Source organism: Dipodomys ordii, unplaced genomic scaffold (genome assembly GCF_000151885.1).
Source record: "Dipodomys ordii isolate 6190 unplaced genomic scaffold, Dord_2.0 Scaffold6, whole genome shotgun sequence".
Taxonomy (NCBI): domain Eukaryota; kingdom Metazoa; phylum Chordata; class Mammalia; order Rodentia; family Heteromyidae; genus Dipodomys; species Dipodomys ordii.
In genome coordinates, this window is record NW_012267222.1 from 7,330,685 (window position 1) to 7,354,991 (window position 24,307).

At 58.7% G+C, this 24,307-nt stretch overlaps 2 protein-coding genes across 2 annotated transcripts in view; one reads left to right on the forward strand and one right to left on the reverse strand.

The window, feature by feature from the left end:
• The first annotated feature begins 2,977 nt into the window (after positions 1 to 2,977).
• On the forward strand, positions 2,978 to 20,476 carry LOC105997420 (chromosome unknown open reading frame, human C1orf167). Its single transcript, XM_013031847.1, is given in 16 exon segments — positions 2,978 to 2,999; positions 5,380 to 6,470; positions 6,556 to 6,599; positions 6,881 to 7,094; positions 7,760 to 7,850; positions 10,196 to 10,370; positions 11,133 to 11,284; positions 11,950 to 12,118; positions 13,290 to 13,479; positions 13,600 to 13,630; positions 14,542 to 14,721; positions 16,856 to 17,039; positions 17,101 to 17,156; positions 19,231 to 19,616; positions 19,736 to 19,846; positions 20,336 to 20,476. Coding segments are annotated over 16 exon segments (3,237 nt in total).
• Mthfr (methylenetetrahydrofolate reductase (NAD(P)H)) overlaps positions 19,922 to 24,307 on the reverse strand; it is a 13,779-nt gene continuing 9,393 nt past the window's right edge. The window contains exons 6-9 of the mRNA XM_013031855.1: positions 24,120 to 24,302; positions 23,056 to 23,157; positions 21,820 to 21,939; positions 19,922 to 21,588 (exon numbers count right to left, since the gene is read on the reverse strand). Of these exons, the coding sequence (XP_012887309.1) occupies positions 21,370 to 21,588; positions 21,820 to 21,939; positions 23,056 to 23,157; positions 24,120 to 24,302 (624 nt within the window). The 3' untranslated portion in view covers positions 19,922 to 21,369. The remainder of the gene's footprint in view (positions 21,589 to 21,819; positions 21,940 to 23,055; positions 23,158 to 24,119; positions 24,303 to 24,307) is intronic.

Below are 24,307 nucleotides of genomic sequence, written 5' to 3' on the forward strand. Positions count from 1 at the left end.
CACCAACGGTGGACTGTCCTCCATCCCCTCTCCAAATGCCTGAATCATGTGTTACAAGAGGGTCAGAGCCTCCCACCCTCTCCCCTTCACGGCACCCTACTGTCACCAGGCTGGAACTATAGCCTCTTTCTTCATCTCCCACCCCACAGCTGCGCTGTGTGGACCCTGACCAAGTTGTGCCTGAGTGAGTTGGGACAGTGGTGACCCCGTCCCCACGCCACCCCACTGCAAACCCCCCAGGCTGTGGTCCCCCTCTGCAGGAGCTCACTAAGCCTCAAGATCCACAGGGACCTTGCCCAGTGCCTCTCACTGCCTGGCCGCATGGTGCCTGGGAATCTAGGCCCAGAGGGAGGAGGTGTCTGCAGTTCCCAAGACCCACCACAGCCCACACCTGCCCCTCTCGGAGCCCTGGCATTAAACTCAGGTGATTCTGTGGCTGAGCCCTGTCTCCTCTCCCACCGGGGCCCACCCGGCCATCCCTGGCATGATTTCTTTGAACCCCAAGTGGAGCCTGGACAGTCACCTGCCCCGCTGTCTCCAGAGAAAGTGGGGGACCTCACTGAGTCTGCTGGGGGACCGCATGGCATGGGCTTCATGGCTCCGGCTCAGGTGAGCTGGGCGTTGCTCTGAATCCTGCTCTGCCACTTGGCTGTGTGCCTTCACAGGCTTCTAGCAAGGCCTGTGTCTGCTCAGGTGAATTCAGTGCTGAGTGTCAGGGCGCTCAGCGGCACACTTCCTGGTGTCTGCCGTGGGTGGGAGTGCCTCTCTAGCAGGCCACAGAGCCCCTGGGACCCAGGGTCCAAGTCCTTGGATTGGGCTGGCTGTTCACAGCTGGCTTTCTGTCCTCTCACCCCCAGAAGTCCAGCCTCTCTTCTCAATCCTCTGTCAGTTAAAGAGGCTGAGTGGCTGCCAGGTGCCAGACAAGGGCCTGCAGCCGTGTGTGTGTGTGTGTGTGTGTGTGTGTGTGTGTGTTCTGAAGCCTACTCACAAGCTACACAGGCCACTCTGGGTGGGTGAGGGAGGCCAAGTGGTCAAAGTTGAGAAAAACAGAACGTCCTGGCTGTCAGGAGGTTACGTAGCCCCACCCATTTGCGACTTAGAGTAACTACAATATTAAGCAGACCTGTGTATGTGAACACTGCTGCCCCAAGGTGGACAAATGAAACGTGCAAGGCTGGTGTCATCGCAGAACCTTGGTAACGCCCTAGAGTTCTTGTGTGTGTGTATGGTGTGATGCACGGATGCATTAAAGCAAGAGCTACAAAGACAAGGTGGAGTCCATGATTTTGGTGGCATGGGCTGGGGGCAATGGGGACAAACAGGTCCGTTTCTCATGTTTGTATGGCTCCTGGCCTGTTTGGTACGTGCGGTGCTTCTGTTGCAAATTGAGACTGGCAGAGGAAATGAAACGGGGTAGGGGTGCAAAGGTCAGGTCCCAGAGCCCGTGCCAGGCAGTGGACTGTGGAGACAGCTCCTTGAGTCCTGGGTCCCCCACTCTGGCTCTGTGGCCAGAGCAGGGAAGGGCTCTGGCTCTGGAAGATTCCCGCAGAAGCAGTCCCAGGTGAGAGGCAGGAGCGGGGTCTGTCAGTCACAGGCCAAAGGCTGCCCTGGGTGGGTCCAGGAGACTAGAAGGGGCGTCAGGAGAGGATGGCCCCCTACGTCAGCCCCCCACAGAAGGGCACCCAGCGTTCCATAAAGGGAGCTGGGTGAGGTGCTGCCCTGGCAGAGGGGGAGAAATGCCTCTAACTCCAGGAGGCTCCATTTGGGCGGAGAGGAGAGGGGACAATGTAACATTCAGGAGCTGGCGAGCAGGGCGGGGCCTGCGCGGGGCGGGGCCTGCGCGGGGCGGGGCCTGCGCGGGGCGGGGCCTGCGCGGGGCGGGGCCTGCGCGGGGCGGGGCCTGCGCGGGGCGGGGCCCGCGCGGGGCGGGGCCTGCGCGGGGCGGGGCGTATGTCGTTAGCAGCGGACAGGACAGGAGTCCAGGACAGGAAAGCGGCCTCAAGCTCCCTTGGTGGGAAGGGGAGGGAGGCTTTTCCCTAAGTGGGCAGGGAGGGGGATGGCCTGCAGGCCGCCCGAGGGAGGAAGGGGCTGACGGGAGAAGTGGACGGATGAGCCCCTGAGCCCCAGCCAGGGTAAGAAGAGCCCCTGTGGGTTGAGCCGCCTGCAGTCGGCTTGGGCACGGGCGGGGCCGCGCAGGTGTCCTGAGTCCTGGTGTCCTCTTTTTGTACTGTGCCGGTACTCAGGCTTGAACTTGGAGCCTAGTCATTGTCCCTTCGTCCCTCCTCCCCCAAGCTGGTGCTCTACCACTTGAGCCACAACTCCACTGATGGCTTTTTTGTAGAAATGACTCTAGCCGGGTGCTGGTGGCCCACACTGATAATCCTAGCTACTCAGGGGGCTGAGATCTCAGCATCCTGGTTCGAAGCCAGCCCCAGGAGCTGCTGGGAAGGTGGCTCAGTGGTAGAGCGCTTGCCTTGCATGCATGAGGCCCTGGGTTCCATTCCTCAGCACCACATAAGCAGAAAAAAGAAAAAGCTGGAAGTGGCGCTGTGGCTCAAGTGGTAGAGCACTAGCCTTGAGCTGAAGAGCTGAGGGACAGCGCCCAGGCCCAGAGTTCAGGCCCCAGGACTGGACCCCCCAAAAAAGAAGCCAGCCCCAGCAGGAAAGTCTGAAACTTTTATCTCCAATAAACTACTCAGAAAAGGCCGGAAGTGGTGCTGTGACTCAAGTGGTAGAGTGCTAGCCTTGAGCAAAAACAGCTCAAGGACAGCTCTCAGGCCCTGAGTTCAAACCCCAGAACTGGCAAAAAAGAAAAAAATATCTCACAGATTTTCCTGTGCTGGCTAGCTTCAAGTCATGATCCTCAGATTTCAGCCTCCTGAGTAGCTTCATGAGCCATGGTGCCCAGCCAATATTCTCATTTCTAAAACAGGAAAACTAAACCATAGGCCTGCGGTGGTGTGGATTGAGTGGCAGGATGCCGGCTGAGAGCTTTGCTGGTGCCTAGTATGGGTCCTTCACTTGACAGTAGTTTATGAAGCTTAGATATGTGCAGGGCTATTCTACTTACTCAGATTCAGAGGGAAATGGGACCAAATGGCCTGTGTTCATATGCATCTATGCAAGAGGGGGGAAGAAAAGCAGTCGTTCAGTATATTGGAGGAAAATAGGATACAGAGCAAGAAGTGAGTAGAATGTTACATTTGGAAGGGCTCCTCAGGATATTCAAGGCAACAGGTAAAGGCATGAAGGAGACAGTTCTAGGCCAGAGGAACAAGTACAAAGGCCCTGGGGCAGACCTATTAAAGGTGTGTTGGAGAAACCGCTTGGGGGGGGGGCTGGTGGGCTTGGAGTGAGTGTATGAGAGGAGAAAAGGTGAGGCTAGTGAAGAAAGCTTGTGAGGAGCGTTACAACCTGCCCTTCCCACAGGGCCTTGGACTTCCGAGGACCCTCAGGTGGCCAGGAGGTCTTGGGGTGGGGTCAAGGCTGGGCAGATGTGGTTGTGTGTTCATGAGCTCACTCTGGCCACCATTGGGGAGTGACCCGTTGGCTCATGCCTGGACAGAAATGTCCATGAGAAGGAAAGATAGGAGGGAGAGAGGGAAGGAGGAAGGGAGGAAGGAAGGAAGGAAGGAAGGAGGGAAGGAAGGAAGGAAGGGGCCTGAAATCTTAAGATCTCTGTTTATTTTTAATTGTGAAAATATCATACAGAGGGGTTATAATTACATGAGCAAGGTAATGAGTTCATTTCTTTTTTTTTGGGTCCGGTCGTGGGGCCTGAACTCTGGGCCTGGGCGCTGTCCCTCAGCTCTTCAGCTCAAGGCTAGCACTCTACCACTGAGCCACCTTCCCAGCCCCATGAGTTCATTTCTTATCAAGCATTGTTACCCTTCCCATCCCTCCCCACCCCCACATCCCCAGGATCTCAGTTTAAAGACAGCACAAGCAGAAAACATGTGAGAGACTTCAGCTCACCAGCAAAAGGCTGGTCTAGAGGCATGGCTCAAGTGGTAGAGCTACTGCTTAGCAAGTGCGATGTCCTAAGCTCAAACCCCAGTACATCCAAAAAAGAAAGCGAGGAGGGGATGAGAAAGGGAAGGAAACTACCGGGGAAAGAGCAAAATATGTGCAGCGGGGAGAGGAGCCTAAGGGGCAGGAGTGCTGCGGGGCAGACCCAGGGCAGCCAGGGACCAGAGAAATGTGAGCCGGTTACTCTGGCCTCTCCCTACAGAGCCTGGCTTGTCCTGTCCCAGTGGGGATGGAGCCCAGGGCTAGCGCTGTGTCACTGAGCCGCCCCCCAGCCCAGCCCACCTGGTTACAAAGGCAGACCCAACCCTGGCGTGAACCAAGAACCCGGCTGCCTCCACCCGTGGAGCGGAGACCTGTCCCCAGCCACAAGGAGAACGTGCCCCCATGGCAGGCAGCCGCTCCAAAGCCAGGCAAGAGGCCCAGGGAGGCCTGGGCGATGGTTGCAGAGATGGGGTCCTCTCCACCTGCCTGCCTGCCAGGGTCACAGGCACATGTCCCTGGAGACCAGGAGTGGGACTGGATATTCCCGCGGCTGAGCCCGGCTCCCCGCCAGGCCAGGCTGGGGGAAGGGGTGGGGACTCCCTGCTCAAGGCGCCCCTCCCTCCCCCCACCGAACGTCTTAGAAGATATGAAGTAGGTCCAGCCCAGGATAGAAGCAACCCAAGAACACAACTTCAAACTGTGATTCTCGTCCTGTGAGCACGTTCCTTCCCTCTCTGAGCTTTAGTTGCTACCCATAAAGACAGCCTCTTCTTCTTTCCTCCTCTTCCTCCTCCTCATTCTTCTGCTGCTTCTTGTCCTCCTAGTCCTGGAGCTTGTATTCAGGGCACTGTCCCTGAGCTGCTTTTGCTCAAGCCTAGCACTCTACCACTTGAGCCACAGCGCCACTTCCAGTTTTTTCTGTGTGTGTGGTACTGAGGAATCGCACCCAGGGCTTCATGCATGCTAGGCAGGCGCTCTACCACTAAGCCACATTCCCAGCCCAAAGATAGTCACTTCTGTGGCCAATGGTACCCGCCAGCCAGCCCTGTGTCTAGAGCCCCTCAGACACCTCGCCAGTCCCCGCCAGCCCTCTGGGGAGCCCTGGGGCCTGGGGAGCCCTGGGGCCTGGGGTCGGGGCCCACTTCCACACCAGCCTGTCCCCCCACCTCTCACACCAGCCATGGAGAGAGTTCCCCCCCTTACCCTCTCCCCCCCCCCCCCCGTGCTGGCCTGGATCAGCCCCTCACCGCCCCCATCCCCACCCCCCACCCCCTGTCATCTCCCCCTCAGGCCTGAACTGAAGTCCTGGCTCCCACTGGAGCCTGGCTGTCCCACCTGAGAGCTAACCACTCTCTCTCCTGTCCCTAGAGCAGCGGACTGTCTTGAGGAGCCGGGGCTGTGCGCGTGGCTGGTGGCCGCCCGTGAGCTGGGACAGGAACAGAGGGCCCACCGCCACCTCCCCCCTGAGGCCAGCGCGGTGTCTGGAGCACCGCCAGGTCCAGACCAACGTGGCCAGCCCCAGTCCCCGCCTGGGCCCGGCTCTGAAGGACGCAACGACGGGTCGGTGGGTCCATTCACGCTTCCAGCAACAGAGCAACCTGAGGCCCAGGGCGCCCGGGGGACCCCGGAGGAAGGCCCCAGAGCCAGCCGTGCAGCAGAGCAACCTGAGGCTCGGGGGGACCGCCGCCCCCCGCCTCCAGGCTGGCCTTGGGCAGCGCACTCCCCTGGGGCTCGGTGCAGGGCACGCGACCCCGGCCACAGCGCCCTCCACCTCTGACCTCAGGCTCAGCACAGGTTTTCTATATCACGAAGGGCGCGCGCAGCTGGATGAAGGATCCTGGCCCAGGCTGGGGAGCGGGGCCCCCAGGCTCCTCGGGGAGCCCCTCACTCTGGAGGATCTGGCCGCCCCGGCCCCCACTGTCCTCGGGCGGCGGCGGCAGCTGGGTGCTGCGCAGCAGCTGGAGCACAGGGCGCCCAGGCTCAGGCAGCCTCCGGGCCCTGACGACAGCCGGTCACCCCCTGCCCGTCCCCAGCCCTGCCAGCCTGGTGTGGCCTCCCTGGATGAGAGGAACCGGGCCCGAGGCCCCAGGGGGACTGCACGGGGCTCAGAGATGCCCGAGGCCCAGGCTGGACTCCCGGATCGCCCAGTGCCCGGTGGGCCAGGCTCTCCCAACACCGCCTCGGGGGTCGTCACCCACAGTTTGCTCAGCTCTGCGCGGGGGCCCGGCCAGAAGTGCCCCCAGTGGCCTTCCCATGGCAGGAGGCACAGGGCGCCCCCCGGGCTCACTCCAGGGGAGCCCCGCTTCCCTGCTTCCTCCGGGGGCATCCTGCGTGAGTGGGAAGGAGACAAGGTCCAGGGCCAAGGGGCCAGCAGGAAGGAGGAGAGGCCGACTTCCAGCCCACCCAACCCAGCCCGGGCCTACAGGAGTGCCCAGCAGGTAGAGGCCCGGGAGGCGAGGGTGGGTTGTGGGCTTCATAGGGGAGGCTGGGGGGAGAGGCCCCGCCTGGCTCTTCGTCCTGAGAGCGGTCACATTGCTTCTCCAGAGCAACGCGCAAAGCATTGTGGTCCAGGAGCTCCAGGCAGCTGGGTGAGGTCTTGGGGGAGAAGGGGAAGGGGACCTTCTAGGGACTGTTCATGGGCTGTGGGGACAAAGGTCTGCTGGAGATACAGCCTTCTTGGGAACATGCGGGGAAGCTGCAATCCTGGGGTGGGGTCCTTGGGGATGGGTCAGCTTCTGGGGCCAGCAGGGCTATGGCGGTCCATTCTGCCTTGGGAGGCATCCTGAAGGAGGTTCTGGTCATTGCTGGAACGCTGTGTGGCCACCAGGGGGCCAGGCCAGCCCCCTGACCAGTGTTGGTGTGTCCCCAGCCGGCAGCCGCTGGCCACCTGTTTCAGAGCCTGGAGGCGACTGGCCCAGAGGCGGTGGGCAGTGGCCGAGGCCGTGGCTCTGAGTCACCGGCGGCGGCGGCTGCTTGGAAAGGGTCTCCGGGCGCTGCGATGGACTGTGTGGACGCAGGAGGCTCAGCTGGACGTGGCCTGGCGGCGACACACCAGGGCCTTGCTGGCTCGGAGCTTCCACAAGGTCAGCCAGCTTCAGGCTGAGCCCGGGCGGGGAGGAAATATGGCCCTGGGGTGTCTGGGAAGCTTGGAGGGCCCCGCTGACCTCAGGTGGCCCCTCCTGACTGGCCAGCAGTAGAGCACCATCTGGGTTCAGTCACACCGCTTTCCAGCTGTGTAACCTGGGGCAAATGACCTGACCTCTCCCTGCCTCAAGTCTCTCTTTAAAATGGGATGATAATAGTTGTAGTTGATTAACGGAGTAAATCCGGAAGGCTCAGATCCACTCAGCAAACACTTTGTTCTAGAAGTAAGTGTTGAGCCAGGCGCTTGTAGCTCACACCTGTAATCTTAGCCACTCAAGAGGCTGAGATCTGAGGATGGTGGTTCAAAGCCAGCCTGGGCAGGAAAGTTTGTGAGACTCATCTCTAATGAACCACCAGAAAACTGAAAGTGAAGCTGTGGCTTAAATGTCAGGGACAGCACCCAGGGCCCACAACAACAACAAAAATGCTGTTTCTTATCACTGACTTGTCAGCCTGTCTTGCTGCTTGCCCTCCCCCCCCTCCCCGCCCCGTCCCCCTTAATCATTGCCAGCAGGGAAGTGGAATGGAATGGTTAAGACTACAGGCCGCAGGCCCTGGGGGCTCGCACCTGTAATCCCAGGCTCTGTACCCTGTTTTGACCCAGTGGAGGCGACTGGCTCTACAGCTGCCCCCACCCAGGCTGCAGCAGGAGGCCCCTCCTCGGGAGGAAAGGCGGTGGTGGAGCCCGCCTGCAGGTTGGTCATTGGGGCCGCCCTTCCCCACCTCGTCGCCCTCCACACCCTTCCCGCAGAGAATGAGGGTGCGGGCAGAGGCGGCGTAGATCTGGGCAAACGCCTATGACAGTGTCGCTTGTAACTGGAAAAAAAACAAACAGTAGGAATTATGTCAGGGTTTAACCACCCAGCACACAACTGGCAGTCTGTGTTTATGAAGATGTCAGCTTTTTTCCTGTGTATGTGGTGCTGAGGAATCGAACCCAGGGCTTTGTGCATGCTAGGCAAGCACCTTACTGCTAAGCCACATTCCCAGCCCCTTTTTCTTTCTTTCTTGTGCCAGTTCTGGGGTTTTGAGTTTTTTCACTCCAGCTAGTGCTTTATCATTTGAGCCACTTCCAGCTTTTTGCTGGTTGATTGGAGATAAAGAGATTCATAGCCTTTCCTGCCCCAGCTGGCTTCAAATCTTGATTCTTAAATCTCAGCCTCCTGAATAGCCATGGTTACAGGCATGAGCCACTAGTGCCCTGCTTTGGTATTTCCCCACATTTCCACTATAGCTGTGTGTTCTTGTTTTTGTTTTTTTGTTAGTTGTGGGGCTTGAACGCTGGGCCTGGGCACTGTCCCTCAGCTCTTCAGCTCAAGGCTAGCGCTCTACTACTGAAGGCACAGCGTCACTTCCAGTTTTCTGGTAGTTTATTGGAGATAAGAGTTTCACAGCCGGGGCTGTGAAGGTGGCTCAGTGGTAGAGCACTTGCCTTGCATGCCTGAGGCCCTGGGTTCGATTCCTCAGCACCACATAAGCAAAAAGAAAAAAAAGCCGGAAGTGGCGCTGTGGCTCAGATGGTAGAGCGCTAGCCTTGAGCTGAAGAGCTGAGGGACAGCGCCCAGGCCCAGAGTTCAGGCCCCAGGACTGGACCCAAAAAAAAAAAAAGAGTTTCACAGCCTTTCCTTGCCCGGGCTGGCTTTGAACTGAGATCCTCAAATCTCAGCCTCCTGAGTAGCTAGGATTACAGGCATGAGCCACTGGCACCCAGCATGTTCTGAGTCTTATTTGTAAATTGAATAATTATTTAAGTGTTATTTAAACACATCTTTATTGTTATTTTTTTGTTTTGTCGGTCATGGGGCTTGAACTCTGGGCTTGGGCGCTGTCCCTGTGCTCTTCAGCTCAAGACAAGTGCTCTACCACTTGAGCCACAGTGCCACTAACACATCTTTATTGTTAAAAACCAAAAGAAATGTTAAGTAGGAGCTGGCGTCGTAGCTGGGGGTAAAGTGCATGCGTGACCCGCGCAAGCCCCTGGGTCTCCTCTTCAACATCACAAGAAAATAAAATATCTGAACAAGACTGAAGGAAATAAAGCAAAAGCAGACGTGTCTCTCCCCCCCCCGCCCCCCTCTTCTCTCTTTTCCATTCCCCCGCCCCCCCCCCCCCCCCCCCCCCCGCAAGCACCTTGGATAATCAGGAATAAAATAAACTGGAATAGAGTAGAATAGAGCAGGGGGCCCTGGCCCAGCACCCCGAGCTCAGAGACCAGGGTGAGGGTATGGGGGTGAGGGAACCAGCCATCAGCTGGGGCACTGGGTTCTCCGGGCATCTTCCCTCTCAGTCCAGGGAAGCTGGGGCCCACGGAGGGGACCAGGCCTGTGCCACGGCGGCCTGGGCAGAGACCAGGTGAGGGAGACAGAAGAGTCCAGATCTTGCAGGCCTTGCATCACCTGGCAGGTAAGGTGGTGGGTGCTGGGGAAAAAACCATGCAAGCCGGGCGCTGGTGGCTCACGCCTGTCATCCTAGCTACTCAGGAGGCTGAGACCTGAGGATTGAGGTTCAAAGCCAGCCCAGGCAGGAAAGTCCATGAGCCTCATCTCCAATGAACCACCAGAAATCTGGAAATGGTGCTGTGGCTCAAATGGTAGAGCGCTAGCCCTGAGCTAAAGAGCTGAGATATAGCGCCCAGGCCCAGAGTTCAAGCCCCATGACCGACAAAAAAAAACCCAAAAATCATGCAGGCAGGGCCGGGGCGGGGGGGGGGCAGGAGGGAGGGATTGGGGAGGGGGAGAGCAGGGCCTGAGCTTGTTCACATGTGTAGAGCACTATTTTGGTAATGCAAGTTGGAGCATCATGGTGACCTTCCTCCAGTAGTGTGTCCCTGTTACTGATGGAGAACTGTGGCCCAGAGAAGTTAAGTGGTCAGCTTGAGGACACACAGCAGTGGGAGGTGCACATGCTGTGTGTTGTGGGCCTTTGATGCTGGCCAGAGGCCTAAGTGAGGGTGCTGGGTGAGGGGGGCGTGGCAGACCAGGAGTCAGAGGCCCCTCCTGGCCTGGACCCCGCTCCTTCCCTCTCCTCCCTCCCTCCACAGCTTTCCTCCTCTGGTGTTATCAGGAGGACCAGGCCAGGCGGGAGAAGGGGACCCTGGGGGAGGCCCCCGGGGCCACCGCAGGGACTCGGAGGACAGGGGGCTCCCCGCAGACCCGGTGCTCGCATGCTACAGAGGCCCCAGCGGCCCCCCAGCCCCAGAGAGCCTGGCTCGGCAGGTAGGAAGACGGGGAAGACTCAGCACCCTGAGCTGCAGGCCCAGGGCTTTGTCCCAGCCTCCCACCCGGCCCACATCCCCGGGGAGCCAGCACGGTGAGGGGACGGACGGAGGGAGATGCCACCCAGTGCCAGCTGGCCAGGGAGGGCACAGGTCTACGAGTTTGTTTTTTTGTTGGTCATGGGGTTTGAACTCAGGGCCTGGTTGCTGCTCTTTTGCTCAAGGCTAGTGCTCTACCACTTTGAGCCATAGCACCACTTCCGGTTTTCTAGTTGTCTATGGAGATAAGTTTCACAGTGTTTCCTGTCTGGGCTGCCTTTGAACCTCAGTCCTCAGATCTCAGCCTCCTGAGTAGCTAGGATTATAGGCGAGAGCCACAGGGCCCTGCCTTCCAGGTTAAGCTGGGAGTTTTCCTAGATAAGTGATGACCATGTCTCCTAAGGGAGACAGGGAAACTCGTGAGCAGCAGAGTCCTGCTGGACCTTCATTGGTCCAGGGAGGGGACCAGGTGTTTTGAGGTGGGGGGAGAGGAACGATCACCCAGGGCCATCAGATCCTAAGAGCCAGGAGGCTGGGACTTAAAGGAGTGTGTGATGTGCTCTGGTCTCTGGTCTCTGGGTGGGAACTGGTTTGAGGGGTGCAGGGGGTGTGGGAGGCCTGATGGGAAGCTGCTGGGGCCTTCTGGTGGCATGGTCTGGGCAGGTAACATACTCAGAACCCCTCTGGCTCGGCCATTTCACAGATGGAGACACTTTCTCTCCAGGTGCTTTGGGGCCTGGTGTCAGCTCACACGAGGAAGGGCGCGAGGCCGGAGCGTGTTGACGCTGTGTCTGCAGCGGTGGGTGCAGATGAAGCAGCGCCGGGCCCTGGGTGGGGCCACGGTGCCGTGGCTGGCTCTGTGCTGGCAGAGGACAGGTGAGCGGGTGGGGGGCAGAGCGCCCCTTCCCGCCCAGCGGGTGCCCCCGGGTGCTGCTCAGCAAATACTGCCACCTAATGGAGGCTTCACCTGGGGGGGGGGTCTGTCTGTTTCTGTGTGTGTCTGAACTCTGGGCCTGGGCGCTGTCTCTGAGCTCTTCAGCTCCAGGCTAGTTAGCGCTCTGCCACTTGAGCCACAGCGCCACTTGTGGTTTTCTGGTGGTTCATTGGAGATGAGAGTCTCATGGACTTTCCTGCCCTGGCTGATTTTGAACCATGATTCTCAGATCTCAGCCTCCTGAGTAGCTGGGATGACAGGCGTGAGCCACCAGCGCCCAGTGCATGGATTCTTGTGGCGGCCTCTGTCGGGGTTCAGCCAGCCACGCATGGGGACCTGGGGGGTGTCCCAGATCTCGTGGAGAGCGGCTGTCCCCTCCTTGTCCTCCCCCCAGGCCTGCTCAGTGCTGGGGTACCTCACTCCCACTCAACGATCAGAGCACCCCACTGCTGAGGAAGCTGGGGTGTTGGGGGGAAGGTTTGAAGGTTTGAAGGTGGCCGGAAGGAGCTGTTGTCCACGAGGGGCCAGGCCCATGAGGGGCAGAGGCCGTGGGTTTGGGGTAGCTGGAGGCCTTGGTGACGGCTCACTGTCTTACGGCGGCTTTCAGGTGGTGACTCAGCCTCAGGAGCCCCCCGGGCCCCTGGCCTGGGGGAGGAGGTCCAGGCTGAGCGGCGGAAGCGCAAGCAGGGCTGGCTGCAGGAAGGCTGCCGGAGCCTGGCCTTGCAGCGTGCACTGCTGCTGTGGAGGAATCGGCTCCGCCAGTGCCAGCAAGCCACGTAGGTGTCCAGGAACTCGCCACTTCCGGTTGGCCCGCGCCACAGGGTGGGCACACAGCAGTCCTGGGTGCCAAGGGCCGTGTCTGGTGGCGTGTGGGCCGGGCCATCTCCCCATTCCTGCAGCCCCAGCATGGGTCCTGGCACGCTGGTGCCCGGAGGATGCCAGGCCTCTGCATGGGGCCGAGCAGCGAGCTGCTGGCAGCCCGAGCCAAGGCATCAGTGACCGCCAGGACCCAGAGCCCAGGCTGGGGCCGAGGGACAGGGGGGACTGGCATCTCTGCCCACCCCAGAGAGACCACACCAGCACATACAGGACTAAAAATTCTATCTGTAGGCTCTGAGCCCCTGGCGCTTGGCTCACGCCTGTAATCCTAGCTGCTCAGGAGTCTGAGATCTGAGGATCACAGTTAAGAGCTGGATGGGCAGGGAAGTCTGTGAGACTCTTATCTCCAATAAACCACTCAGGAAACTGGAAGTGGCGCTGTGGCTCAAATGGTAGAGTGCTCGCCTTGACTTTTTTTTTTTTTTTGACAGTTGTGGGGCTTGAACTCTGGGCCTGGGCGCTGTCCGTCAGCTCTTTAGCTCAAGGATAGTGCTCTACCATTTGAGCCACAGCAGCACTTCTGGTTTTCTGGTTGTTTATTGGCGATAAGAGTCTCATGGACTTTTCTGCCCAGGCTGGCTTTGAACCGTGATCTTCAGATCTCAGCCTCCTGAGTAGCTAGGATTATAGGCATGAGCCACTGACACACAGCAAGTGCAAGTGCTAGCCTTGAGCTGAAGAGCTCAGGGACGGTACCCAGGCCCAGAGTTCAAGCCCCATGACTGACAAAAAAAAAAGTCGAGACAATGCCCAGGCTCTAAGTTCAAGTCCCAGTACTGGTGCGCGCGCGTGTGCACGAGCACACACACACACACACACACACACACACACATCTTACTCTGGGGCTTAGACTGTACATCAAAATTTCCTTTTGTTTTTGGGGGGAGGGTGCTGGGGTTGGAACCTGGGGTCTCCCCCGCTCCCCGCATGCTAGGTTAGCACACAGGCTCTGAGCTAGCCCGACTCCCCGGCGTGTCTCGTGGGTGGGTTCAGGACTCCGGGCTGTGGCTGGGCCGGGGTCAGGGGGCCGGAGCTCACCCCCCCTCCGTCCCTTCGTCCTGTCCGCAGCTCGTTCTCCCGGGGTGCTGAGCGGCGCCTGCTGCGGGGCGTCCTGAGCCGGTGGCGGAGGAGGGCATGGGGCCCCGACCCTCGGCCAGACGGCAGCAAGACCAAATCATCGGTCCTGGAGCTGTGGGGGGGCCCTGGAGGAGAGGGGGCTGGGCTGGGCTGCGGCACAGCCCAAGGCGCTCTGGAGGAGGTAAGGGGGGGCAGGACTTCCCCATCCTCCCTACTCCCTACCCTGTGGGCCCTGAGGGGCGCTCACGGGGGGAGGGTTTCTTCTGCTGGCAGGTGCGGGACCAGCGTTCTTGGGGTGCAGCAATGTGGTGCCAGCCGGCCCTCCACAGGCGGTAGGGACCCCTCCCCCCCACAGGGACAGCCACGCTGCCCTCTGCGCAGGGCATTTGCTCCTTCCCAGCAGCTTTTCCCATCACTCCTTGCGTTCCAGCCATGTCCCCTGGGGGCTGGCATCCCTTAGGACCCCCTGTCCCTCTCCAGGGGGCTTGGCCCCAGGCTCAGGCCCCCCCCCACTCTTCCTGCTATGAGGGGCAGCATGGGGAGGTGCTCTGAAGGGGTCTCTCGCTTGATTCTGTGTGTGTGTGTGTGAGCGCACATGCGCATGCACACGCACCAGTCCTGGGACTTGATCTCAGGGCCAAGGCTAGCACTCTACCACTGGAGCCACAGCGCCACTTCTGGCTTTTTCTGGAGGTTCATTGGAGATGAGTCTCATGCACTTTTCTGCGCGGGCTGGCATTGAACTGTGATGCTCAGATCTCAGCCTCCTGAGTAGCTGGGATGACAGGCGTGAGCCCCTGGCACCTGGCTCCTCACTTCCTCATCCTTAGCATGATGGTGATGACAGTTTTCTGCCTGGCTTCTCAGCCCAGCATTGCACCTCACTGGCTGTGTGATATTGGACAAGTTGCTTGACTTCTCTGGGCTTCCTCTTTCCTATCTGTAAAAGGGAGGCCATACAAAGTGCTCACCCCTCTGGGATAGCACCAGAGTGGCGTGCAAACATCCCCTGACACAGTGCCCGGCTCATGCTCAAAACCCGAGCAGCAGCTGAGCCCAGGACTGGGCACTGGAAGCTGATGGTCCCTTCCTGTCCCTGCCACCTGTCATGATGACCTTTGACCCCTCCTGTCCCTAGTAAGGGAAGCAGAGGAAAGCCACCCCAGTCCCTCCCTGCCGCCCAGGGGAGGACCGAAGAGGGCTGGGGGACACGGCATCCTCAGGGTGGACGCTCCCCTTCCAGCATCTTCCACAGTTGGAGCTGCTGGATGGGAGTGCAAGGTGCCCGGAGAGAGCTGGCTGCCCGCCAGGCCTGCGTTTGCAGCTGCCCGGCTCCCGCGGCTGGCCTGGCGGCAGGAGGCAGAGCGACAGAGCCAGGGACGGGCGCGGGCTGCCCTGTGCCGCCGCTGCTCCTGCTGGCAGAGTGAGCCGGGACTGGGAGACTGGGTGCGGGGCACAGGGGCGGGGAGGGCGGGGGAGGGGGGTGGCGGCCGTCCATCCCCGACAGCCAGTGCCACGGGGGCCCCCAGCACGGGGTGGTTGGGCAGGATCTGGGGGCCGGAATTCTGCAGTGCTGGGGTCCCAGCTTTCCCACCCCTTGGCTGCCGGCCTCCCTGAATCTCAGCGTGGCCCCCACTTTACACCCACGGGCCCTGCGTGGCCCCCTCGCCTGCACCCTGCTCACCCGCCCGGTGCAGGGCATTGCCACGGTTCTCTTAGGGCCCAGCAGAATTAGTCCCAGAACAGAGGAGAGGAAATTGAGGCAGAGGAGGAGAAGAAGCGGCTATACACACACACACACACACACACACACGTGTGTATGTGTGCGCATGTGTGTGTGTGAGAGAGACAGAGGCCAAGGTGGGAGGCAGGCTGGAGAGGCTGCAGCTTGGGAGGGGAGGGGCCTGGGAGGGAGAAGGGACCCTCCCTCCGGGAGTGTTTTTCTTGCGGTCCAGCTGACCCCAGCTACAGTCACAGCGCCAGCTGCGCTGTCCCTGAGCTCTTCAGCTCAGTTTTCTAGTGGTTTAATGGAGATAAGAGTTTCATGGACTCTCCTGTCCAGGCTTTGAACTGCTATCCTCATCTAGCTAAGATGACAAGCGTGAGCCACCAGCACCCGGCAGTTTTTGTTTTTTGCCTTTTGTCAGTGGTGGGGCTTGAACTCTGGGCCTGGACTCTGTCCCTCAGCTCTTCAGCTCAAGGCAAGTGCTCTACCACTTGCCCCATGGTGCCATTTCCGGTTTCCTGAGTGGTTTATTGGAGATAAGAGTCTCCTGGACTTTACCTGCCCAGGCTGGTTTTCAACCATGATCCTCAGATCTCAGCCTCCTGAGTAGCTAGGATTATAGGCGCGAGCCACGGGCGCCTGATCCAATACTGAATAGTTTTAATGAATGAATTGTGGTGCACGGAGCCCTGGGGCTTTGCACATGCTAAGTAGCTGCTCCCTCCCACACTCCCCTCCCCTTCTCCCCCCACCCCCCAGCTCCTACCGGACTTAGTTTTAGCCACTTTCATTTGGCATCCCTAGCTCAGGGCTGGGGTGAAGGGGTCAGCCAGGCAGAAGCAAGACAGTGAATACAGCTCACACCACTCTCAGTAGGGACACATGACACAGGATATTGGTTCCATGAGGGGTCATGTGGCTTTAAAAAAAGTTGTGTGTGTGTGTGTGTGTATGTGTGTATGTGTATTTTCTTTAGCCAGTCCTGGGGCTTGAACTCAGGGCCTGGTCATTGTCCCTGAGCTCTTCAGCAAAGGTGAGCACTCTACCACTTGAGCCACAGCACCACTTCCAGTTTTCCGGTGGTTTATTGGTAATGAGTCATGGACTTCCTTGTCTGTACTAGCTTTGAACTGTGATCCTCAGATCTCAGCCTCCTGAGCAGCTAGGATTACAGGCGTGAGTCCTTGGCACTTGGCTCTGAAATCTTGATTTCTTTTTCTTTCTTTTTGTTGTTGTTGTTGTTGGTCGTGGGGCTTGAACTCTAAGCGTGGGCGCTGTCCCTCAGCTCTTCAGTTCAAGGCTAGTGTTCTACCACTTGAGCCACAGCACTATTTTCGGTTCTCTGGTGGTTAATTGGAGATAAGAGTCTCACAGACTTTCCTGCCTGGGCTGCCCTTTGACCTGCGATCCTCAGATCTCAGCCTCCTGAGTAGCTAGGATTACAGGCGTGAGCCACCGGCTTCAGGCAATGTACTGCCTCTCTCTCACCCCCCTTCGTGCCATCAGTGTGGCAGGGTGGATGAGCACTGGGCACAGGACCAGACTCATAGCAGGTGGGCAGAGCACCAGTGTTCTTGCTAGGTAAAGGGAGGAAAAAGATAACCAAACCATCCTGTCCATCCCTGAAGCAGAATGCTTGCCCTGTTTGCTGTGGCCATTCAGCCCTGCCATGCCTATTTAATAGGATTCCAGAAGAATGAGCAGGGGGGTGGGGCTCAGTCGGGTATGCCCTGAGCCCTTCCCAAAGAACTCTGGGAAAGGCCTCCTGCAGGGCTGTCTTTAAAGAACCATGGTGCCAATAGCCAATAGTGGGTGTCTCCTCCTTCACCAGGGCTGCAGAGGCCTCCACCGGGAGCCATGTCCAGAGAGCTGCTATCATCTGGCTCCAGCAGGCTGGGGTCAGACGCCTCCTCTGGACCTGGGGAGTCCAGGGAGCTGGCCCCACGCACTGGCCCAGGCTGGCCAGCAGAGGGCGCGTCCTGCTGTTGCTGGACGCCCCTGTCCCTTGGAAGCAGGTGAGGTGGAGTCCAGCTTATTTCATTCAGCCCCACAGCCAGACGCTGTTTTGTCCTCCAGGACCCTGGTCCTCTTTGCTGTCCTGACTCTGGACAACACAGAAACCATCAACAAATGTAATAGGGCCTCTCCTGGCTGCTAGCTCTGTGCAGGTCTGTCTGCCTGGGCCCCAGTCTGTTATAGAGACAGACAAATCCTTTTTCTTTTTTGGTATTACTGGGGGTTTGAACTCAGGGTGCCTCACTTCTATCTGGCTGGCCCTCTACCACCTGACACACACCTCCAGCCCTGCTTTTTCCTGCGCTGGTCCTGGAGCTTGAACTCTGGGCCTGGGTGCTGTTCCTGAACTTCTTTTGCTCAAAGCTAATGCTTTACCACTTGAGCCACAGCACCACTTCTGGCTTTTTTTTCTTGCTTATGTGGTACTGAGGAATTGAACCCAGGGCCTCATGCATGCAAGGCAAACACTCTACCACTGAGCCACCTTCCCAGCCCAAGGGGATGGGGGGTATTTAATTGAACAAAAGTCTCTCGTGGACTTTCTTGCCTGGGCTGGCTTCAGATCTCAGCCTCCTGAGTAGCTAGGATTACAGGCATGAGCCATCAGCACCCAGCTCTCAGCAATTTATCATGGGGCAGTTTAGGAACAAGATGGATACATGAAGATAGTCACACATTTTTTGTTATTTTCTTTATTATAAAAATGAAGTATCTCCATTATGGAAAAAATTATAAAATACAAAGTAGAAAAAAATAACGTTTTCATAATTTTCTCCAGTCAAAGATCAGTCTCTCTCCAGCCCAGAATTCATTAGTTCTGACAGGTCTAAGCGGTGATGAGAGGCTGAGGGCCTAGGAGGAGGGAAAGCCACTGAGAAGTGTGACACCACACAGTGGTCTGGGGACATTGGCTGAGGGACCAGGCCCAGAGACGCTGACTGGGCAAGTAGTGTTTCTAAATATCACTTGGCATCACCAGGAATTTGGTTTCAGAATGCCAGGAAGAATCTAATAGACTAGACAGGTACACGAGTGGTTGTCATGTCTTTAAAATAGAACTCAGACAATTGTGGTGGTTTGCAAAATTCACATATATAGGGTCACAGTAGCGGCAGATTCTGCAGGCGCAGGGTGCTTCATTGATAGGCATGAGCTACCAGTGCCCAGCTTCAGGGCAATCTGTGCGTGTGCCTGTATGAGGCTCAAGCTCAGAAGTCTTACGCTCACTGGGCTTGTTCACTCCTCTCTGCCACTCTATCACTTGAGCTATGCCTGCAGTTCTTGCTTTTTGCTAGTTAACTGGAGATGGAGTCATGTAAACTTTTCCTGCCTGGGTTGGCCTTCAATTGTGATCCTCAGATCTCAGCCTCCTAATTTGCTAGGATTATGGATATGAGTCACCCGGGCCTAGCAACTTTTTTTTTTGAGACAGGCTCTGACTGGGTAGCCCGAGTTGGCCTCAAAACTCACAAACCTGTTTCAGCCTTGTCTGTGCCAGGATGATAGTTCTGTATTGCTATGCCCATGTGCCACATCTATCTACACATATACACAAACATACACAACACACATATACATATTACTTAATTCTTGCCCCTGCTCTGCCACAGGCCCATGTGCCCACCCTCGCTTGGCGGCTCGTGTCACTGAGTCCCCTAGAGCCCCTGGCCTGTGTGTTGTAGGTGCTGGGGGGCTTGGGCTTCACCACTTTTAAGGACAGGCCTCAGCAAGGCCAGCTTTGTAGAGCTGCGGGGGGAGGGGGCAGGCAGGGCAAAGCCCCCCCTTGGGCTCTAAGTGGTCAGCAGGCCCTGGGAGGCTCAGATCTCCCCCGCTGGCTCTCCCTGCAGACCCACAGCTGCTGGACACGGGCCACAGCGCCTGCACTGCCCAGGCCAACCCTGCAGCCTCCCTGTGCTGGACAGAGGCCCCGGAGGGGCAGGACCCGGGCTGAGAGCAGCCGCCCGCTCTCAGGTGAGCCCAACGTGCTCCCACCCACTGCCTCTTCTATCTTTCTGGGGGTTTGCAGACAATTCCTTTCTCGTGTATTATCACTCAGGGTGTGTGTGTGAGGAGGGGAGGCGCCCCTCTCCCAACCCAACCCCTTCCGTTCCAGGTGGCAGAGAGCTGCCCCTCTGCCCCGCCTTCCAGCTCTGGCTAGAGCGGCCTGGACGGGACAGCAGCACCCCTGAGCTGCCCCCTTCTGGCCCAGGCAGGCTCTGCGGCTCTGCGGGCAGGGCTCTCCATGGCCGGGGCCCCTGGAGGCGACTGGGGTAAGAACTGGGGGGGGGGGGGAGCACTCCCTGGTCAGTGCTGAACCACCGCCCCTCCCCTTGGCCTTGAAGAGGTCCCGATGCCCTTGCCCCCAGAAGGAAGGCCGCGTGGCGCTGGCGTCTGGAGACTCTGCGTCACAGGTTCCAGGCTTCCCGGCAGGCCCGGTGCCTGGCACTGACATGGCAGCGCTGGGTGGATGCTAAAGGGGTGGAGCAGCTGTCCCGGGCCCTGGTGAGTGGGCTTGGAGGCCCCCGGGCACATCACCCCTCAGCCTAACCCTGCTAACGGCGCCTCCCCCTCCAAGGGTGCATGCTCAGAAACCTGGGGACACAGGGCTGGGGCTGTCACTACCCTTCTACCCCAACATGGCAGGGCTGGGCTGCAAGGGGCACCAGGGCTTGTTGCCTGTCACCCATGTCCCTAGCTCAGGCAGTGGCACCTGTGGCTCGCCTGGAGGACGTGGCGGCGGAGCATGGTGCGCCTGCGCGCGGCTCAGCGGCTGCGGCAGGAAGAGGAGCGCTGGGTCCTCTCCCAGGTACCAGCTCGGTCACCCCACCTTGTCCCCCAGCTGCCTCTGGTTCCTGGGTCAGGGGTCTCCGCGGTGGTCACCCCACCTTGTCCCCCAGCTGCCTCTGGTTCCTGGGTCAGGGGTCTCCGTGGTAGCCACCCCAGGGAGGGGATCAGTTGGATTACAGAACACAGCCAGATATTGGACCTTTGCTGTGACTGGTGCTGCTCCATCTAGGAGCAAGAAGGCCCAGCTTGGATCCCTGGCCTCTCGTCGCAGCCCCGGCGGGGGGGCTGGGTCCCCTTGTTTGGGGCTCTGCAGACACAGCTTCCAGGTCACAAGTCAGATCTATTCTGAGACTCTGCATTTTCCCTGGAGAAGGGCAGGCAGGCTGCCCAGGCGGGGGGAGCGGCCTCTGGGGGGGACATGAGCTGGGCACAGGTGATCCCCTGGCAGGCCAAAGCCCAGGCCTTGAAGGGAGCCAAATAGCCTTTTCTGTCCCTCCCTGGGTACCAGGCCTTTAAACAGTGGTACCAGTGTGTGACAGCCAGGAGACGCAGCCGCAGCCGCTCCCTGAGTGCCCAGGCCCTGGCTGTGGTGAGTGTGGGGCAGAACAAAGGGCCAGGCTGCAGCCCGCGACTGGTGCCTGTGGAGTGATGCGCAGCACTGAGGCCCAGGTCCCTCAGGGCCCCCCAAAGACTCCTACCTCACGAGTGCAGCGGGAGAGGGACGACTCTGGGGGACAATAAAAGGCTGCTTCTGCTGTGTTCCCTGAAGGCTGCGTCACTCAGCCGTTCTTCTGACACCCGCGTCCGTGTGCGGGGCTCCTTCCTGCCAAGGCCAGCAGGCCAGGAGCCAAGGAAGAGCAGCCGGCTGCACCTGCTGGCCACTGCCCCAGGCAGCAGAACCTGGGGCTGGGTCCTGGGAGGAGTGCCGGGCTGAGAGGAGGGCCGGCAGCTGGCATTAGGAAGGCCAGCTGGGGCGTGGCCGGGCCCTGCCTGAGCTGAGGGGTGGAGGGAAGCAGGAGGGCTGGGACGGCCTTTCACCACAGGGGTGCTTTTCCATCCAGCCATCGGAACAGAGAAGCCACGTTATGGGGCAGGCCTGGGGCTGGGGGGACCGCAGCTGAGGGAACGCTTGGGGGATGAGGTCTGGCACCTGTCAGCCACGCAGGGAGGCGGCAGTGGCCTGCCCCTCCCACCTCAGTGGGACGATGTGGCACCTTCACTCTGCCATGTCGTCAGTGCTGCGAGTCCCCGTTGAGTTCATCGAGTTCACTGCCCGGCCCACGAGGGCTCCAAGTGCAAGTTCACCGGGGTCCTTTGTTAGCTCCGGAGGCTGCCCTGGTGTGGGGCAGGGAGGGCAGTGTGCTCCCGACCCCGAGCACGCTCTCTCAGAGGGTGGCAGGCTCCCACGTGGGGCTGACTCTGGTCCAGCCAGAGCCCGGACGCCTCCTGCTGGCCTTACTGCCATTACCCCCTGGGAAGAACCAGGCCCGGAGGACAGTGGGAAAGGTGGGTGGGCACAGTGAAGGATGTCAGGCCTGGGACTCAGGGGGCCTCCACATCCCCGTCGCGCTTGGGGGGCCTGGTGAGCAGCTCGAATGTATCTTCCACTACCTGCCACAGGCAGTTGTCCAGTGGGAACTCGTTGTCTACCAGGTTGACCAGGAAGTAGTTGTCGTGGATGTGCTGGATGATGGCGCGGGACGGGGACTCCTCATCATACAGCTTTCCCCACTGCTCAATCCACAAGGCAAAGGCCTCATCCTACACACACACACATATACACACAGGCCAAGACACCAGGGTTGCCTCTGGGTCAGGTTTCTATATGCTCTACAGGTACAGCACGGGTCCCACGGCCACTGCCATCCCGCCCAGCCCACGAGGAACCGCCACATGACTATGTGGCTCTGCAGGCCAAGTCTGTGGTCTACAGCACAGGGGTTTCCCTACCGTCCTGAGGTGGCAGAACAGGCCCCTTCCCAGCTCCCTTACCTTCCAGAACATGAAGCTGACAGGATCCACCACGGTGGGTTGGATGATCTCCCGGCCAGGGAAGATACCCCATGTGACGGCATTGGGCTGCAGCTCAGGGGCGTTGGTTATGTTCTCACCCTGAGCGGGGAAGAGGGGTTGGGCAGAATAGACCAGAGACACCCACAGTCTTTCATTGACCTCCAACTCAGCATTTCCTGCCTCCAATACCTTCCCAGGCCTGTGTCTCTGACAATGACATTGTTTGGTCTCCATTAAAACCCGAAATCTAAACTGGGTGCTAGTGGCTCACACCTATAATCCTAGCTACTGAGGAGGTTGAGATCTGAAGATTGTGGTTCAAAGCCAGCCTGGGCAGAAAAGTCTGAGAATCTTAGCTCCAATTAACTACCAGAAAACCAGAAGTGGTCCTGTGGCTGAGTGCTAGAACAGTAGTAGCCTTGAGTGAAAAAGCTCAGGTATAGCACCCAGGTCCTGAGTCCAAGCCCCATGACTACCACTCTGGTCAGCCCCTCATCTAATCTTTGGCAGGCCTGTTGGGCCTCCCTGGCTCCAGCCCTCCCCTGCCTGTTACCAATGGCTACCTTCCGTGATCTGCCTAAAATGAAACAGAGCCAAGTGACTCCACTACTGGAATCCCAAACTTCAAGGAGGACAATCAGGACCCCTGAAGGATCCACTGAAGACTGACATCTCCCATTCCCAGGGTCCCCAGACACTGTGGTGCCTCTGCACGTGTGTGCCCTTGCCCCGAAGCCCTTCTCTCCTCCTCTGTGCCCTTGGAAGGTTCTGTGTACCCAGGATCTCTTCCCAATTTTCCCACTCACGCTGACCAATCTCTTTCACTAGGCTGGGAGCTCTTGAGAGAGCAGGGACCTGCTTTTGTTTTTTTTTAGTTTTTTGTCGTCATAGGACTTGAACTCAGGGCCTGGGCTCTACCACTTTGAGCCACAATGCCACTTCTGGCTTTCTGGTGGCTAATTGGAGATAAGAGTCTTTGTGGACTTTCCTGCCAGGGCTGGCTTTGAACCATGATCCTCAGATCTCAGCCTCCTGAGTAGCTAGCATTATAGATATGAGCCATCAGCACCCAGCGTGGGGCCTGGTTTTATCTGTATGTCTGGCCTGATCTGCCTGGCCTGGGCAGGTGACTGTTGAAGGAATGAATGTGGGTGTTCTCAGGCTCAGGTGCTCTGGCCCTGCTAAGTCCCATCTGAACTGTGGGAGCTAGCTCACCTTCACATCCACGATGTGGTAATTGACCCGGAGCTCGTACTTCTTCAGCACTTGCAGAAGCGCCTCCACTGTCTCTCGGGAAGTGAAGAACTCTAAGTAGGCCTGAGGGAGACAGGCACCTGTCACATATCTACCCCAGCTCCTTCCCCACTGCATGGTGAGCTCCAGGCCCAGTCAGATGCCCTCCGCCCTCCCGAAGGGCCCCCACAGGCCCAAGACCCTGAAGGCAGCAGGACCGGAGACAGCCTGAGCTGGTGAATACACCAGGGGTGGGCATGTGAGGTTTCTGTCTGGACCCCTTTCCCAGCCACTGGGGAGAAGGCATGCTGGACACTGGACACAGGCCCATGTGGGTCTGACAGGTTGAGGAAGCGAGGCCTGGGGTGATCCAGCATCCCCAGTCACTGAATGACATTTTCTCTAGTGCCACAGCCACTAGGGCTGAGCTGGGTTTATTTACATTTGGCGGTTAACTGTTCCCAGCACCGCAGGGCTGGCTGGTGCTGGATATACAGAGGAGGTGACCAGGCTGGGAGTAGTCGAGCCAACTGGGAAATGCACACAGATCTTTTTTTTTTCTTTTTTGTTTGTCATGGGGCTTGAACTCTGGGCCTGGGCACTGTCCCTCAGCTCTTCAGCTCAAGGTGAGTGCTCTACCACTTGAGCCACAGCGCCACTTCTGGTTTTCTAGTGGGTCATTTGGATATAAGAGTCTCAAGGACTTTCTTGCCTGGGCTGGCTTTGAACGGTGATCCTTAGATCTCAGCCTCCTGAGTAGCTAAGATTACAGGCATGAGCTACCGGCGCCTGGCTGAACACAGATCTTTCTACAGCCAGGGCCCAGAGGCTTTGGTTCTGAACACCATCCACCTCCAGCAGCTCTGGGGAGCGGTGTGAGCCAGAATGGCAACTGCTTCCTGCATCCTTCATGCTTTACCCTCATTTCACCAAAGACAAAACTGAGCCTCAGGCCAAGTCTACATCATTTAAAGTGCCAGCTCCTGTCCACCCCCATGCTCCTATCACTCCCAATCAGGGGCAACCGCCAGGAGCCCCCCTCTCACCTTCTGGAAGACATAGCCCCCGCTGGGACCCCAGCCCACGACGGGGTCAGAAGATGGCTTTCCATTGATGTTGGGCTGGGAGTTGATGGTGAGGATGCCCTGGCGGTTCACGCGTAGCAGTTCTTCCTTCATCAGGCTGGTCTCGGCAGCCAGGGGCTCGTCATTCCAGGGCAGACATGTCACCTGGG